A 19,016-nucleotide genomic window follows, 5' to 3' on the forward strand; every position below is an offset into this window, starting at 1 on the left:
TTTCCATTTCTGGATGTATTACTTAAGGTAAGGCTAGCTGCTGTAACAGATAAATTCTCAGTGGCATAACACAATGTATGGTTATTTATTTTCATGTCATCATCAAATAGTGGCGAGTAGTCAGGTGGCCTTCCATGTGGCTATCTGAGGGCCCAGCTCCTCCTATATTGTGGCTCTGCCTTCCTCTAAGTTGAGAGCTATGTGAGGTTTCAAGAAGAGCAATAGAATAGATTAACTAATAAATGCCCCAAATCAAGATGATTCAAAACACTTGAGCTAGTAAACGGGGAAGGAGAAAGAGAGGAGGCTCTCATGGAACGTTTTCTGGGCCAGGTCTAGAAGTGCCTTCCATCCTTTCCACCCACATTCCATTGGCCATAAGTTGGTCACATGACCACCCCTAAGAGCTAGGAAGTCTGGGAAATGTAGTCTAACTGTGTGGTGAGGAGGCAGGGGAAACTGGTTTGCTACACAGTCAGCCGGTAGGGTGTATAAAACTGTCGACCACTTTGAATGGCAGTCCCTCCTCGCTATCCTCCACTTAAAAAAGGGTTTAAAACCATTTACGTCTTCCTCACCCAGGGGAATCTTTTACAGGAGGGTGTTGCAATAGTCTAGTTGAGAGATGACAGCGGGCTTGATTAGGGCGTGTGTCCACACATCGGGTTTTCCCAGGAGAGGCTCAATTTATGCCTGCGGTCTCAGCAATCCATCCACTTGGTGCCCATTTATTCTCAAAAGTAACGCAGTTTGGACGACAAATTATATAGTCACTCTAATACCAGGGGACGGACAGGGCAGCGAAGGAAAGAGAATAGAAGATTGCGTGAAGATGCATGACGTTGCTGAAAAGAAGCCACAGGGCCACTGTTCCATAAAGACAGTATTTTTTTTTTTTATTTTAAAATTCTGCATCTGAAAACACAGTATGACAGAAAGCATTTATATACACCTGCCGTGTTTTTGGTATGATACAGTATTTAATACATCCACTGTTTTCTGCAAAATATTTTGCTTTGTCAGACAGAAACAAACTCCCCTAGACAAAAAAATACAGCTAAGGCACAATTTCGTTGTTGTTTTTCTGCTAAATGAAAAGACAGAACAGGTGCAAAAATGGGCGGGTAGTGCAATTGTCTGAGACTCACATTTTCTACCGCGAGGAAAAGCATTCGGATGATTGGAATTTTTATTACTGGTCAATTTCAGATAGTTCAATATCTCTTAAAATACTCCTTTAAATAAATAGCAAAATATCTACATCTTTCAGTGTGTGCCGTTTGAATTCTCTCTTTTTTTTAAAACTTTATTTACAGATTCTCTCTTTTTTAAAATCAATACATTACAAAATATTTCTGTACAGCTTTATGCATATTATGATCTATAACAAAATAGTTATTTTTAAAAACTATATCACAACATGTCCTTGAAAAAAAATGAGGGGGACGGTAATAACTTATTGTGAGGCCTCTAACAAAAAATACCCAAACAAATGCTATTGACGACATAATATTAAAAAAAAAAAAGATGGAAGGACTACAAGGACGATTGCGCTCGATTCCAGTGAATTTCCTATGAAAACCCTGGGGTTGTCTTTGGCCTCCATCAGCCCTGGAGCGATGGGAGGGAAAAGGCGGGCTCTGAAAATCGGGAACACAAGATCCCTTTGAAAACACTGCCCATCCGCTGGGAATAGTTAATGCTATCACTTTCCAGGCGGGAAGAATGAAGCGATAAATTGAGAAAGTCTCCTATTTACCCTTGAATGAAGTACAGAAAGTCACCAAGTCTTTGGGGGACGGGGCGGGTTGGAAAGCCGATGTGAGCACTCTGCCAGTAATTAAGCCAGCCCATTAGAGTTGCAAAGTGCTCTCGGAGTGTTTCAGGACCTGGCTGAGGTTTAGATGAGCACCCAAGCCATCATTTTACCCAGAGGTAAAATCTAAGAATATTTTTCTTGAAGACGACGCTTCTAAGCAATTTCTATCGCATCCGCAAATGACAGATGGGCAGCACCTCGCTTACGAGGTGGCCACCAAAGCTTCAAGATGCTCTTTCTTCTCGGATGTTGGCGGAAATGGGAGGCAGAGGGTGGTCAGCTTTCCAAAAATAATTTTAAGGCCACATTTCATAAAGGAGGAACCTAAGGCTTTTATGGGGGAGGGGGAGGAGGATAAGGAAGTCAGAGGAACACGAGGAATGGAGAAGATGGAGTTAGGAATGGGGGTGGCAAGAGGCAGAACCTGCTTTCTGGTGGGGTCTGTGGGCCGTGGCAGCTGGAGTACTCGCAGCCCGGTGCAGGGGCAAGGAAGGGTCACGTTCTCCCCACGTGGGGCTTGGTGAGGACAAAACCAAAGACAATGTGAGGGGTAGACACAGGTGGCGCCTGAAAGCCCGCCTCAGTCTTAAGAGGGGCCAATACAGTATCTTTGTCTGCAAGGTAAAAAAAATACTTCTGAGAGAGACAGAGACAGAGACAGAGAGAGAAAGAGAGGGAGAATTTGCATAGATCGTACATTCAGCTCAAGCACATTTTGGACCCCTGTATTTCCCACCCAGGTAAACTTCTCAGCAGACACAATGAGGTAGCGCCTGTGCCAGACCCATGGGCAAAGGAAGGTGACAGAGGCAGAAGCAAAGAAGACACCCCATGACCGCGCACAGCTCCAGGATGCTTCCAGAGAGGCTTCCAGAGATGTGGCAAGGTGGCTGCTAAAACTTGGGATCTGGAAAGTCAGGCTGTTTGACATGCCATCCCCTCTCCCTGGATCCTCCCCTTGACATCTCTGTCTGGACAGGATGGAATTCTGGAAGGCATGGACCCAGGCACTTGGACCCCCTTATGTCTATGGGGCAGCAGTCAGGGTCTCCAAATTCTGTTCCATGTTCCCTTTAGCACAACTGTCTTGGGACCAGGAAAGCTGAACAAGCCTGTTCTCACCGGAAGTTTGGGTCGGGAATGACCCTTCAGAGTTCAACATGAGCTATTCTCTTTGCCCATTCTTTTCTCCTCCACCAGTGAGGGCAACGCCTAATCTCATTGTAAACCGCCTCTGCAGAGAGCACAGGTTGCTGGCCGCGCACAGGCTCTTTGCCCATACTCAAAAAGAAAATCATTGCCGACACTTAAACAATCAAATTTCCTATAAAAATGTGGGTTTCTGGAAGATTCCGCTACACTGTGCCTGCATTCTTACCTGCAGTGACAGACTCTTTTGGGATGTGTCATGTGCACGCCAGCAGACCACAGCCCCCACAACTCCCTATTGTCTTATACCAATATGTTAGTGTCCTGGACCCCACAGACATTTGTGACCCCTCCCACAGAGTGCGGCCTTTGCCAACAGCTGTTTCTGGTATACCTCCCTTGGATGCTGGGAGGGGGAGTGTGTGTCCTGAGTTCCCCGTGAACTTGGCTGTGAAAGGGGTCTTTGCTCACGCCCCACACCCAGCAGCTACTTCTCTCCTGTCCTCTGCATTCACTCGGCAATAAGATCAGTGTTTCAGCCAGTGTCCTCCTTGCACCTGTAAACTAGGGAACCAGAAGGAGGCATGATCCACACAACCCAGGCACGTGCCCAGAGTAGCTGTAATCCACCTCTCCTGGGGGCGCTTGTGTGGTCTTGCTCATCCTCTCTAAACTCCACTTGCATCTTAAAAATTAAACTAACAATGGGAAATGAAGTCAGAATGACTTCTGATCCGACCAGAAAGGCTTTTGTCCATAAGGGAGGAGTGGGTGCAACTGGTTAAAACGTGGGGCCCTTGGAAATTGCTCCCGTCCTCCTTGGGGACACGCTGCTCTGTGCACAGCCCAGGAAGTGGCAATTGGGAAAGTCGTCTGCCTCCTGAGCTCCATTTCTGCCTAAATATCCCCGGGCTGGCTGGGAAATCGTACAGAGGGCCGCAGCCTATTGACTGCTTCCTACTCCCCCGAAACGGACCCCCGAGTCCCCTCTGAGCCCTCCTCAGGTCCCGGGACCTGGTCAGTGACTCGGCCGCAGTCGCTATGCTTCTGCAGACCGTAACAGGGTTTCCAGAGAGCATGGTCTCAAGCTGCCTGACCCACGGCCTCTAACAAGTCAATCATTCTCTGGCAGATAAAAAAAAAAAGAGAGGTAAACTATTTTCCCTGGGGAAACATCGCCTTTTTTTCAAATCATCCCGGGCTGTGTTTGGAGTTCTTTCTCTTGTTTTTTTAACCAATGTAACAGCCACAAAGTTAATGTCTGGTCCAAAAACAGAGATCACAAAGGAACACCCTGTGTGACCGCTCAGCATCCCGAGTTCCTTACAGGGACTGGGGAGTGAAGCCCGGGACAGGAAGGGGTTGGGGATCATCCCCAGAGGAAGCCAGCTCTGTCTCTTCTCCACTTGTTCAGGATGAAGAAAAGTCAGCAGTGCCAGTGGGTGCAGGAGGGGCGCCATCTTGGAGTCTGTAGGCTCGCACTGTGCATGGGGACGTGCCAGGGCTGAGCCCCCAAAGCCACTGCAGATGACCCCGTGGAAAACACAGGGTCTGGCGAGGAGGGTGAAAAGGGAGACCCCTGGGCAGCTTCGGCAGGCTCAGGGAGATCCTGGCCAGAGGCAGAGGCTGAGGGCAGAGAGAGAGGATGTGGCTCGGGCCTCCTGGCTCCCACAGAGTTTGTAAATCCATTTAGAGAGCATAGGGGCTTTCTGAGAAAGCCACTCTGAAGTCACTGGGACAACTGCTGACGGTGGCTCTCTCCTGGGCTCTCCTGGCCAGGTAGGACACCCACCCTATTCCTAAAATGGGTCTCTCCTCCTCACGGGCTTGGAAGGAGCCTGTTTCCTTGGGTCACCTTGTCACGTCACATGGAGGCCCATGGTTAGACTGGTCATTGAGGGTCAGCAATGCAAGAAGCAGGGATGGCTCAGGAATCCCAACCCCCACCCCAAACTGGAGGGCCAGATGAGGCTAACAGCCTGCCTGAGGAAAAGCAAGGCTCCAATGTTCCCAAGGGCACCCCACTTTAAGCCAGTGGACGATGCTGGCCACAGCTTTCTCCTGTTGGTGTCACATCTGCTTTTCTCTGAGGACAAGGAGAATGTAGGGCAGACACAGAGAGAAACAGAGAGAGAGATAGAAAGAGAGAAAGACAGACACGAGGGAATGGGGAGGAGGTGGGGGGAAGGGCTGGGGAGAGGGGGCCTTTTGTGAATAAAGGCAGCTTCAGTTAGTAAGATAACATAATTGACAAGCTGCAAAACAGCACCTACTAATTAGTCATTGACTAAAACATATAAATAATAAATATCTAAAGTGTCCCTTCTCTCTATCCTCCATTGCCCACAGGACATCCTGCCTTGCTGGGAGGGGCGGGGGCAGTTTAGGGGGCAACAGCTGTCAGGTCATCGGGAGTGGACTGCAGTACCTTCGAACCCACACAGGAGAGAAACATGAGGCCTGGCTCTCCACGGGAAGGAGAGTATGCAACCAGGGTGGGACTTTGCCAAGGGAAACCTGTCCTTTGGGGGAGGGTGGGATCAGAGGAGGAAGAGGGGCCTCTGGCAGCGGGGCTGCCCGATGAGCAGGGGTAGCCCTCCAAGGGGCACATGGCAAGGACACCCTTCAGGTTTCCGGTCACTCAAGCAATTGGAATAATACTATCGTTTAGGTTGTAAAGAACCAGTTTCCCATTTTGACGCTGTAGGTCAGACGGGCCCGTTGGCACCTCGGATAAGGAAGGGCATGAATTTAAAAACCAAATCTGAAATGCTTTTTCCTGGATGTGAAAAGTCTGGTCCCTGCGGTTTGGTCACTCCCAACAGCACCGAGTGTGCATCTCACAAAGGTCGAGTGTGCACTCACAAAGGTCTGGAGTGCCCGACCTCGGAATGGAAGGGCTCAGGCAGGCGACGACGGGTATTGCTGTGTTGTCCAGCTCAGGAGGTTTGCTCCAAACAGTCTATGTGAGTTGCATGGCCATGGTCCCCCAAGTTCCCACTATCCATGATCAAAGAAGTCATGGTCTTGGTCTCCTGGCCTGTGAATGGCTGGGAGACTGGACGCTCATGCTCATAAGCATCCTCTCATTTCTGCCTTGAGGGAGGGTGCCCTGGACATCTGGCAGTCACATTTTGGGTGGACGATGGCCATGTCACATCAAAAGGCTTTCCTGCTCATCTAGTTACTAAGGAGGACGGCTCAACCCGACAACCCGAGAAGGGCTGGTGGGAGGCTCAGAGCCCTCCGGAGCCTACGACCTGCCGGGGGAGGGGCCCATGCGCGTGGCTGTCAGTGCCCTGTCCTTGAGGGCTGGCACAAGGGTTTCCTGGCCCAGAGAGGCAGGAAGATGAGCCGAAGGGCGGGGCTGAAGATAACCTACCACCTGGGCAGTGCTTTCCAACTGGGCTTTGCAGAGCCCTTGGGTTCTGACGAGGTACCTTAGGAGATGCCCTTGGCAAAGGGACCACCCGGTGGGCTGAGCTTTGAGAAAGAACCTCACACTCCCCAGCTTCAACCAGAGCAGCCTGGATATCATCTGCACCTCCAAATTTTACTTACGACTGCGCTTGGTAAACAAAGTTCTGCTGCTCAAAATAAAAGTTTGAGAATCTCTTGTCTGGGGGCGGGGGTCGGGTCATCGGACGGGGAAGACAAGGAACCTATAGGACTTGAGGATCAACCAGAAGAGGTAAGACCACCACGGCGCCGGGACTGAGCCATCCCCGCCCCCAGTGGCCAGATTGCCAAATGCAGGTCAGTGGCAGACCCTGCTTTGGCCTCCAAATCTTCCTTCTCCATCATTCTATGGCCAGAAGGGCCCCCTCTCACAAAAGGCACCCCCGGGGGTTGGAGGCCAGGGTCCAGGCCCCACCAGCCCTCTGGCTGCTTTCCCTTTGAGATCCACCACGGCCCATGCGTGCCCGGTGCTACCTGAGCCGGCCATCTGGTTTGACCGCCCCCAGCTCTGACTTGGGGTCGGGGCTAAAGGAGCTCCAGGCTGTCTGGCTGCAGGTCTGCATGACTGGGCAGGCGGTGGGGCCCGTGGCACAGATGTCCATGGCGGTCCACATCCCGCCCACCAGCGAGTCCAGCCAGCGCTCCAGCACGGCGCCGGAGGAGGCCGCGTTCCTGCGAGCCTGCTCCACCTGCGCGGGGCTGACAGGCAGACTGAGCACGGGGTTCAGGCTCTGAAAGCTCTGCTCCATGTAGGCGCTGCGGGGGGGCCCGTTGTGCAGCTTCAACGCCTCCTCTGAAAGCCAAAGGGAACAATGACATTCTTAGAAGGGCCAGAACTGGGCACCCGCGGGGGGCCTGAGACCGCTGGGTGCTTGGCATCACCATTCAATTCACGCCACAATCTCGGGGGAAATCTTTCAGCAATCCATCCCATCGCACGGATGAAGGGACTGAGCCAGCGAGGGCATTCCTTCAACAGTTATGAGCCCACTTTGTGCAGGGCGTGGTTCATTCATATATTCATTCAACACACCCTTATGGAGCACTTCCAATAGTCCAGACATTCATTTATCCAATACACACTTTAAACACCCTTGTGCAAGACATGCATTCAACACATATTTTCTAGATATCTACCATCTGCAAGGCATTCATTCATTTATTTATTTGATAAAAGATTTACGAAGTGCTAGGCTCCATTCTGTGTGGTGGAGCGAACCAGACAGTCAAGGAGACCACACACCAGGGGGGGGAGACTGAGGACAATAAAGAAAGAAACCAGTAAATAAATAAGATCCTTTCACTCAGTGCTAAGTGTGATGAGGGGAATAAATAGGCTACTGAGTCAGTGCAGGGGGGTGGCAAACCTTGGGCCGAATCCGGCCCACCACCTGTTGTTGTAAATAAAGTTTTATTGGAACGTGACTATGCCCATTGGTGTACCTATTGCCTATGGCTGCTTGTGTGTTACCACAGCGAGCTGAGTAGTTGAGACAGACACTGCATGTGGCCCACAAAGCCCCAAATATTCACTATCTAGCCCTTTATGGTAAGAGCTTGCTGGCCCCGGGGTCAGAGAGTGATGAGGGTGCTTAGATGGGGTGAGTAGGGGAGACCTCTCCGAGGAGGTGACCTCTGAGCTGAGTGCTGATCAATGTGAAAGAAGATGCCACATGCAGATCTTGGGGAAGAGACTCGCAGGCACAGGGAACAGTGAGCATGGGGCCTCATGAAGCACCTTCCCCAAGTCACCCAGATAGTGAGAGTGGGAGCCGGGGTCTGAGGTGGGTTCTGTTGACCTCAAAGCCTGTGAGGAGCCCTGCTCTTGGCTGCTGAGTGCCCACCATGAACTCTGCATAAGGCACGGATTTCAGCTTCCATCCACGACGTGGTACGTGAAGGGACCATAGCAAGGAGTCCTGGGATGCAGGCAGCTTGGACCAGAGTGGGTGGGTGGGAGGTCCAGCTGGCTCTCCTAACAGCTCCGCCCTGCTGAGCACCAGGGCATCACACGACAGCACAGAGACTGCAGTCAGGGGTCCGCAAGTCCCACACACCAGGGATGTGACTTCTGACTTCAATGCCCGTGCCTCAGTTTCCTCATCAATAAAATAGGTGGAGTACTAATACCTTCCTCATAGCTCTGTTTGCAATGATGAAACGTGTCGACTCACAGAAAGTGCTTAAAATGGCGCCCGGCATGTACCAAGGGCTGGGAAAAGCTGAGCTGGGATCGTTAATGTTGGTGTTAGTACACAATCCTCAAAACCATAGGCATATGCACACACAGAAAACTACAGGGCTGGTTTATCATCCCTATTTCACAGATGGGGAAACAGAGGCAGCTCTTGTTAGAGACAGGTCTGGGGTGAAATCCAGGACTGGCTGAGTCCAAAGCGAGCACTTGTTATCACAATACTGTAACACAGGCTCGTCTGCCCGCTGGAAGCTAAAGCAATGGTTTTTCATTTTATTTTATTTTTTAATTTGGGAGGCAGTCTTTCAAAGACTTGGTTCCCCCCTCTGTAAAATGGGGATACTCATCCTTGCACCAGTTAGACCCGCAAGGCTGGCGAGAGGCTGAGACAGAAGTTCACGTGCTTTGTAAACAGTAAAGTAATATACAAATGAGACAGACTGTCACTGTTTCTGGAGCTTAAAGATGGGGAAGGAGAAGGCGCAGACGTTTAGGCTGGAGGAAAGAAACTAGATGTTTCTATTTTGAAGAAGTTCCCACTCATTTTATTGCCAAATACAAGAATATATATATATATATATATATATATTTGGTGATATATATATATTGGTGAGGAAGATTGGCCCTGAGCTAACATCTGTGCCAATTTTTCTCTAGTTTGTATGCGAGATGCCTCTATACATGGCTTGATGAGCGGTGTGTAGGTCCACGCTGGGGATCTGAACCCGCGAATCCCAGGCCGCCAAAGCGGAGTACACAAACTTAACCACTATGCCACCGGGCCAGCCCCAAGAATGTATTTTTAAAAAAGACTGGCCAGTGGTTCTGGTGAGTTGCATTTTATCAAATCAGCTTTTGCTATACTGCAGATAGCTAGGGTTAGAAGAAACCTCTTTCTGAGACAATGCAGGGCTCAGAAGATGATGTCTCCTGTTTGCTTGATGGCAACTGTCACTGTCAGTGGCCACCAGGAAAGCCTGGATAATCAGCAGGCTATTTTCTAATTGGTATGGTCCTGAGAGGGGAAGAAGGAGGAAGAAAGAACGTATGCCTGCCCTTCTAAAAGCAATGGGAAAACTCAGTTGAATTGAAAGCATGCCTTGACTAACACAGCCAAGAAAGTCATTCCTTCAGCTCCCAAGGCCCAGGACGCTGAGGGCTCTAAGGCTCAGAGGGGAACAGGTGGGAGAAAGGAGACTAGCATGCGTGAGCACATATCCTGTCTTGCTATGATTTAGCAGAGCTCCTCTCTTTCAAGTTAGTTGGGACCGTATTTATAAATCTGGCCCCAGCCCACCTTTCCCTGATGCTAGCAGACAGGGTGGGCAGCGCTTGTACCATCTGCCAGGGGAAGAGTCTGTGCTTTCTTTGGTTCAGCTCTTGATTTCTCTACCAGAGCCTGTTGATGCCTCCATCTCTGCAGAGACAGGAGGCTGGGGAGTGGGGAGACATCCCAACTGACAAAAAGCAGGACTTTCCAAGTGAAAAGAGCAGCTAACAAACGTTTGAACACTGGGAACCAAATATTGTGGTTGATGCAGAAAACCCTTATGAAAAATGAGGTTAATGTGGGAAATGCTATTACAGCCTCAGCCCGCAATGCTCGCCTCTATAATTAAATTTTCCTCAATTCCACCTCATCAGATTTCTTGAGATTACTAGGGACGCATCAGTAGCAAATTAGTCTTGATGAGTCATTTTACAAATTGCATCGCTTCCACCTTCGTGTTCCCTGTCATTGGGACATCGTTAACAGATACAATTACCGACGATAGGGGGGTTGCTTCCAGAGGGGTAAAGGGACCCCTGGCTCATCCTGGGCATGGGTGGGAAGAGCCTGCCATCCTTAGGAGCTCCAGGAGAAAAAGCTGGAAAAATCAAGACCCAGTGAATGGGCCCAGGCTATTTTACTTGGGTGGGGGTGGATTTTGGACCACTCCTTTGTCTGTTTAACAGGTACATCTGAAGCAGAGAGAAGACCACCATTTCCATTCCTCTCTGCCACATCTGGCTTTGGGAACCCCTAAGGATGCCAAGGATGAAAACCTACTTAAGGTGACACTCAAGGGCCCTAAGTGGGTGGGCTCTGGCCTGGCTAGTTCTGGAGGGCCTGTCTTTTGCCTGTTTCATAGAGGAGTGGAGAAGCAGACGTCCATCTTGAGAAAACGTTAGGTCTACATCTTTCTGCCTGCTCAGCACAGAGGGTAGCAGAAGCCGACGGAGTTCACTTCGACACTCCAGGCGCTCCCTCCCCATCTTACAGCCCTCTCTCCTTGTGTCACTGGCTAAATAGCACCCAGCCCAGACCTCTTTTTAGCTAACGGAGGCTGTAATGCATTTCTGGCTTCTGGGTTTGTGATCTGTTATATGGAGATGAACAATTTGAAATACTGAGAGACCCGGAAATCCTGTTTCTAGGAATCTTATTTTATGGATGTCTGCGTGGGCACATACAACTTTAGGTTCAAGAATCTTCTTTACAGTGTTATCTGTACCAACAACAACAACAACCAGAAAAGCTATGTGTCCACCAATGGGGGGAGAGATAGATTGTGGGTCATTAACCCAGTGGAAAACTATGCAGCTGGTAGTTTTTATGTATACTGACTAAAGAGAGTGAAAAAGCAAGTTTCACAGCAAAATGGATTACTCTCTTCTTAAAAAATGACAATGTGTTCATGATTTATTTTGTGTATTTATGTTGTAAAAGCATTGAGAAACTTCTAGAAGGATGCACACTAAACTCTTGGTAGTGGTTACTCTTGGAGCGAGGGAGCGTTGAGCAAGGAGGAAGAAGTTCCCCGTGACAGGAGAAGAAGAGGAGGAAATAGAAAAATAAAAGTAACCCTTTTGGATGAAAAATTAAAAAAAGGTAGGCATGTTAGGAGTCTGACACCCCTTCTCCGCCCTCCATGCCCAGTGGAAACCACCATCCTGGATGTCGTGTTAATAATTCCTTTCACTTCCCCACAGCCTTCTACCGACACATGAATCTGGAAATAATACACTGTGCTATTAGGAATAATTCTGCTCCATTTCTGCACAAGTCTCCTGGGCATATACCTCGGAGAGGAATTTCTGTGCAGTAAGGTGCGTGTATGTTAAACTTTACTAGGAAATGCTAAACCATTTTCCAAACTCGTTTTCTTACTTTACCTTCCCACCGGCCTTAGATGGACGTTCATCATTCTCCATCCTTATCACCACACGATATTGTCTAACCTTTACACACCTCCCAACATGGCGGGGATGAAGTGGAAATCTCTTTTTAAATGCTTTTAAGTTGCATTTCTCTCTTTGTTCATGAAGCTGAGCATCTTTTTATATGTGTGTGGGCCATTTATGTTCTCTTTTTCTTTTCTCTTTTCTATCAAGGATTGGCCATCTTTTTCTATCAAAGGACAGAGAGTAAATATTTTTGGCTTTTTAGGCCATGCAGTCTCCATGGCAACTACTCAACGCTGACACTGTAGTCCCAAAGCAACCACAGTCAACGTGTAAGGAATGGGTGTGTTCCATTCAACTTTGTTCCAATAAAACTTTATTTACAAAAACAGGAAGTGGCTGGATTTGGCCTGTGACTCATGGTTTGCTCTGATTCATGAGATTTCTTTATCTATTCTGAACACAAGTACTTTTTCTTTTTATGTGTGGCAAGTATTTTCCAATAGCAGGGGGTATTTCTTTTTATCTAATGTATCATATTTTTGATGACCAGAAATTCCTATTTTAATTATTATTTTTTAAACAGTTAAGATTTGCTGAAACTCAGTATCTGCTTGGGTTTATTTCCCTTCTTGTCTTAAATATGATCAGGCCTTCTGGAAGTCCAATGGGAGAGCATCTAATAAAGAGGTATCTAATACACAGAGAGGTGACATCACTTCAGTGTGCAAAAACAAGTAGAAAACCAGAAAGGTAGAAAATTAGAAGGTTCTCTTTGGTGAATGAGCAGGAAAAAAATACCAAGGGCAGAGAGCACTATTCTCGAAGGTGGCCCACATGCCCCATGCCTGAGCAGCACTGCCTGGCCAGGCGAAGGACCCACCAGGTCCCGAGGGGTGGACTCTACCCCCACAGAGACACTGGGAGTACTCACCCGGTTTGATGGGCTGTCTATTCGAGAAGGTCAGAGGTGCAACGAGGAACTTGGTCTCTGCAACCGGCACCCAGTGGTGGAGAATTTTCACCGTCCAGACCCCAGGCCTGAGGGGCAAGTTCAAAGGGGGCTTGTAGTGGGTGAATTCGGCAGTGGACTCAATCAGGATGTCGTAGGTGGCTGCGATGATGTTGACGGGATCCACCCAGATGACGGTCACGGTCACGTTGGGGCCTTTCCCCCACTTCTGCATGCCTACTGGCTCGTCCATGGGCCCCAGGAGACCTCCAAAGTTGCGGAAGAGCCGCTCCTTGGCATCCCAGTCGGTGCCGACCTGAAACAGGAGGGCAAGTCCTGAAATCACTAGGCCGGAACAAGGGTGCTGGGTCCCAGAGAGGCCTAGGATCCCGGTTATTGGGCGTCGTATACCCATTCTACAGATGAGGAAACTGAGGCTCCCACTAAATCACCTGCTCAAGATTGTACAAGTAGTAAGCAGAAGATCCAGGATTTAGACCCAGCCTGGGGGATGACAAGGCCTGTTCATTAAACCTGTGGGCCTCCTACACCCAGTATATGGTTTGTGCTTTAGAAACAAAACCAACCACGCGCAATGAATGAATGAATGTCCACTTGCAGGCCATTCCAAGGAAACACACACCCCGCCGCTCAACAGGTACAGCTGGTTTCCACTTTTGTCCTTGGTTTCCAAGATTACGTATCTCCATTTAGTGTAGTCATTGGGAACAAGAGTGGAGCTCAGGCTTTAGAGCTGCCCTGTCATAAGCTAGGAAGAAGGAGAGCCCTCAGCGTCGCCTCTCACTGGCATGAGTGCAAATGGCTTTCGTAGGAAGAGACAGCTTCAGCCTCCCTAAAGCATTCTGAGCTGGACCCCAGGGATGGACCATGGCTGTACATCCATCCTTCCTGCCAGCCAGCTGGCTGTGGTGTGGCTTCGACCCCTCAGGAATCCACTCTTGGTTTCCCTCCTTCCACCTTTGCCGTGTGCAATTATTCTCCACCCAGTAGCCAGAAAGAACTTGTGACACATCCTCTCGCTGCTCAATGCTCCCGTGGCCTGGTCCATGGCTCGTTCTGGGTGCCTAAGCACTGTGTTAGCATACAGTAGGCGCTCAATCAATATCGGTCGAAGGAATGAGTGAATGACTTGACCCCAAAATGAATTAACTGGGTAGATCCGATACTGAGCTCTGTTACTATTTCCAATCAACTTAAATTAGGGGTCTTCTGCTCCCTTAGGAGGTTTAGTGTTTCTGAACGCACAGCACGTGGGCACACTGATAACAGACAGTGAGCCACTGTAAGGCTTGCACAGCTCCTTCCCATGACCAGCATCTCTGATATGGGTGCATGTGCAGGCTGGGGTGCAGGTGTGGGTATATATGTCTACCCCCTGAGAAGATTTCATATGCGCAGGGCAAATGGGAGTGGGTTTACTCTCCTGGTGTTCCAGCCACGAGTTACTCTGTCCATCCTTTACCCAGGACACAGAGCTCCACGGATAATATTTACCCAGAGGTTCCAGTGCACCAGGCCTAATGCTAAGTGCTTGGATGCATCAATTCATTGAATACTCCCGACTCCATGAAGAGGAGACCTTTGTCATGATCCTCATTTCACAGATAAGGAAACGGGCTCAGAGCAGTTAGATAACTTGCTGTGGTCAGTGAGAGGGAGAGCCAGCCTGGGGACCCAGGAAGTCTGACCCCAGGGGCTGTGTTCTTATGCACTCTTCTATATATTGCCTCCCATTCATTCACTCACGAACTCACTCATTCATTCATTCGTTCATCCAACACACACGTGCCGATGCCTACCACCTACCAGAGCACTTGTATACATTCACAGGCTCACACCTCGCTTCAAGTCTCTGTCTTTAGAACCAGAGCCTAAACGTTAGGATTGAGGAGCCATCCTAAGGGGAACAGAGGTAGCGATTGCTGTGACATTTCTGCAGGGGCGGCTGTCCCTCCTAGAATTATGAAATCCTGGCATTTTCTGCCACCCTGTGGATTAGCAGGGACTGGCTGCTCCTGAGGACCCCTGGTACCTGGCGCAGTAGCTGGAACACAGTAGGAATTAAAACAATACTATTTATTAAAGAAAGAAACGCATGAGGGAGCAGGATTCAAGCTAGGTCTCAAGTCTTAGAGATTTTTCTAAAGAAACCCGATCCTTTTACTTTACATACAATCTTTTTCGGCTCCTCATTGCTCCCAAGTCCAGTGTCTTACCGTGTCCTGCAAGGTCTGGTCCGTTTTGGTCCGACTCCAGCTTCATCTCTAGCCCTCTCCCTCCCCTCGACTCACCCCCTCTCCAGGCCACCCTGGATTACTCTCTGCGCCTCTGTGAGAAGGGCTCTCTCTTGACTCTGATCTGGTGTCCACGCCTGCCTCTCTATCTGGAACAATCTTCTTTCCTTTCCCCACCCTCCTCCTGGCCAACTCTTACTCATCACCTATATATCGACTGAGGTGTCACCTCTACTTAGAAGCCTTCCCTGTTTACAGGAGCCACTGAGGTGCTGCTATCTGTGTTTGCCCGTCATAGCTTTATTTTTTGCAGAGTATCACAACTTCTAATTTTCATGTCTTTCTCCCTAGCTCAAGAGCATCAACTCCATGAGGGCAGGGGTATCTCTAGTGCCTAAAACAGTGCTGAGCACATAGCAGGTGCTCAATATCTATCCATCCATCCTGTATCTATCCATTGTCTATCTATCTCTCCATCACCTATCTATCTGTCTATCCATGCATCCATCCCTCATCCATCTATCCATCACCTATCATCTATCTATCCATCATCCATCTATCCATCCACCTATCATCTATCTATCTATCCATCATCTATCTATCCATCCATCCATCCATCCATTATCTGTTTATCTATCTATCCATTCATCATCTATCTATCCATCCATCTATCATCTATCCATCTTCTATCTATCCATCCATCCATTATCTGTGTATCTATCTATCCATCCATCATCTATCTATTTATCTATCTATCCATCCATTATCTATCTCTCCATCACCTATCTGTCTATCCATGCATCCATCTATCATCTGTCTATCCATCTTCTATCTATCTATCCATCAATCCATCCATTATCTGTCTATCTATCTATCCAACCATCCATCATCTCTCTATTCATCCATCATCTATCTATCTATCTATCTATCCCTCCACCACCTCTCTCTCTCTATCCGTGCATCCATCCATGCATCCATCCATCATCTATCTATCCATCCATCATCTGTCTACATCACGAATGACTACAGGCTCAGCACATGGACACCCCTATGCACCCAGGCCCACCACACACAGACCCTCTAACAGATACTAACAAATGGATTAATGGTCACAAAACTACTTTGGGGTCCTACTTAAGGAAGGGATTTTTGACCAGTTAGGGGAGTGTGGGGACATTCCAGAACATCATCCTTGGATCCTCTGAAGAAATGCGGATGAACAATTCTCTTAGGTCTGGGTTCTAAAACCAAGATAACCTGGCAGAAGAGTTGTGGAGCTGCTGACAGTGGGAAAACTCCATCTTGTTTCTAACCCTAGGAGAGGGAGGAGAAAGTCAGCTGTCCCCTCCAAGCATAAGGGGAGGTGGGGCTGCCTGAGATGGAGCCCCGTTGCTGTCACATCCTCTGTTGCCTTCAACATCTTCTCACCTGGCCTCACTGTAGAGGTCCACAACCATTCACCACAAAATGATCAATCATTCAAATTTAAGTACATGTTCAAGTTCAAGCTTAATGTACTGCTCCCCAGCTTCAAACTCACCAAAGGCTTCCCACTACATTTAAAATATAACCTGAACTTCTTTCCAGGGCCTGCAAGATCCCTCTCAATCTGCCCCCTGTCTCCTCTGAGATCTCCCTCCTACCACTTTCCCTACTGCTCACTGTGCTCTGGCCACACTGGCCTTGCTGCTCCTTGAGTATGCCAAGCTCCTTTCTGGAGCCTCAGGACCTTTGCACATGCTTCTTCTCTCTGCTCAGAATGCTCTGGATCTCCCCATGGAGGGCTCTTTTACAGGTTTCAGTTCCAAAGTTATCTCCTTAGAAAAGCTTTCCTGAATGAATCATGCCATCAAAAGTAGTCACCATCAGCCTCCTAAGTCCTCAGTCATGACATGAATAAACTTTTATTTTCTTTATAATACTTGTCATCAGCTGAAATTTTTCTGTTCGTTTATTTGCTCTCTCACTGGCTGGCTGCCCCACTACACTGCCATTCCATGAAAAAAAGGGTCTGGTTTGTGGTTCACCACTGTCCCCCCGGCACCTCACACGTCACAGGCACTCGGTGACTGTCGGCTGAAGGAACGAGCATCTTTTCTCTAAGTCACTAGCATGGGAGTCCCACGGGATGGAGAAATCTATCTGAGCTGCTCAAGGATGCTGGCCACCTGCTGTGAGCCAGGCACCATGCAAAGCCCTGGGACGTGCCAGCACCAGGGACAGTCTCAACAGTGCACCAAGGGGCCCTGCAGTTCTTCCCTTCCTTCCTGTTCCATTTTACACCATTTGCCTTAAAAACAACTAAGACTTTAGCAAAAAAGCCAAAACACAACATTCAGGGCTCCATGCATCACATGCTGTTACTCTGCCAGGGATCTCAGTGGTTCTCACACCCAGGGTACAGGTTCTACAGCAGGAACCCTCACAAATCACTAGCCACGGAGTGGCCGACATCATTTGTCGTGGCCAGAAGTGCCCAGTCACCCAGCGGCAGGCTGATAAACAGGGAGAGCCCAGCCACCAGGCATCCATCTCCTTAATGGGACATTAATGTCTTCAATTGGCCGCTGGGGCCCCCAGCACGGGATCCAACTGGGACAGCATCTAATTGCCCCCTGACACCAGTTATTTACGGAGTGGGCTCCCATGGCAGCTTGAATCCAGCCAATCTATTTGGAGCCTTAATTGGAAAATGGTGGCTTGACAAGGAACTCCCACCCATGTCTGTTCAGTGCTCATTAGCAGGGCACAGGTCAGCCAGGCCAGGCCACAGGTGGCTGGAAAAGGACCTGCAAGGAAAACATACGAAGGTAGGACACTTGCCCCCACCCTACCCTCAGCCCCTCAAGATACTCCATATTCTAAAATTGGACTCTTCATCTCTAACCCAGGAGCCAAACTCGTCGGGAATGCTTCACCCCAGGGATGGGTCACCTCTTTAGCTACCTGCTGACATGGGGAAGGCAGAAATCGGGTGCTGGAGTTTCGTGTGGGCAGCCCTCATCATGCTTGATCACGCTTCCCCTTCCTTCCAGCGTCACTACCGAAGCGTGTGCACGCGCTCATTCAGAAATCTTGGCATCTACAAATGCAACGTTCTCTTCCACGTGCTGGGGATACAGCAGTGATACAGTCCCAGCTCTCTTGTGGACAATCAACAAGTGATCAGAGAAATCAACAGGACGGTTTTAGATAGCAAATGCTAAGAAAACACAGTAAAATAAGGACGTGTCGGGTGGAGGATGCAGCTATTGTGGCATAAGTGGTGGGCAGGGAAGGCTTCTCTGAAGTGGCACCATTTGGATTTAGATCAGAATAACAAAAAAGAAAGGGTGAGCTATGTGAAAAACTAGGGGAAAGCATTCTAGGCAGGAGGATCAGCATGTGCCAAGCCTGAGGCAAGAACAGGCTTGACACGTGTGACAAAGACGCAGGAAGTATGAGTGGGGAGGAGAGTGGTACTGGATGAGGCTGGAGAAGCAGACGTAGGACAGCTCATGTAGGGTCTGACAGATCCAGAGGCAGGGTTGATGTTACAAGGGTGGTGCCGGGTAAATCCATCAGCCTGGGGAGAAAAATAACTAAAAGCTGATTGTACCGGAGGGAGGAAAACTGCATTTCATGGATCTGTGCATCCATGCATCAGTCCATCTGTCCGTCCACCCATCCATGCATCCATCCATGCATCCATCCATGTATCCATGTGTCTGTCCATCCATCCATCTACCTGTCTGTCCATCCGTCCGTCCACCCATCCATGCATCCACGTATCCATCCATCCATGTGTCCATGTATCCATCTACCTACCCATTCACTCATCCATTCACTGACTGATCTGGTGCTTACTTTGAGCTAAACTCTCAAAAGAACTGGCAAGACAAAAGCACAATGAGGCATGGGATTTGTGGCCAAAGAGACCTGAGCTCAATTTTGAGCTCTTCTTCTTAGCTACGATCCAGATAATCATCAGATCTCTCACACCTCAGTTCTCCAATATGTAAAATGGGACTAATGTCACTA

General features: G+C 48.9%; 1 protein-coding gene across 1 annotated transcript in view; it reads right to left on the bottom strand.

The window, feature by feature from the left end:
* Positions 1-870: 870 nt before the first annotated feature.
* Positions 871-19,016, bottom strand: part of XYLT1 (xylosyltransferase 1) — a 301,755-nt gene continuing 283,609 nt past the window's right edge. Inside the window, exons 11-12 of the mRNA XM_014837585.3 lie at positions 12,724-13,057; positions 871-7,220 (exon numbers count right to left, since the gene is read on the bottom strand). Coding sequence (XP_014693071.3) covers positions 6,898-7,220; positions 12,724-13,057 — 657 coding nt within the window. The 3' untranslated portion in view covers positions 871-6,897. The remainder of the gene's footprint in view (positions 7,221-12,723; positions 13,058-19,016) is intronic.

This window comes from Equus asinus, chromosome 14 (genome assembly GCF_041296235.1).
Source record: "Equus asinus isolate D_3611 breed Donkey chromosome 14, EquAss-T2T_v2, whole genome shotgun sequence".
Classification (NCBI taxonomy): domain Eukaryota; kingdom Metazoa; phylum Chordata; class Mammalia; order Perissodactyla; family Equidae; genus Equus; species Equus asinus.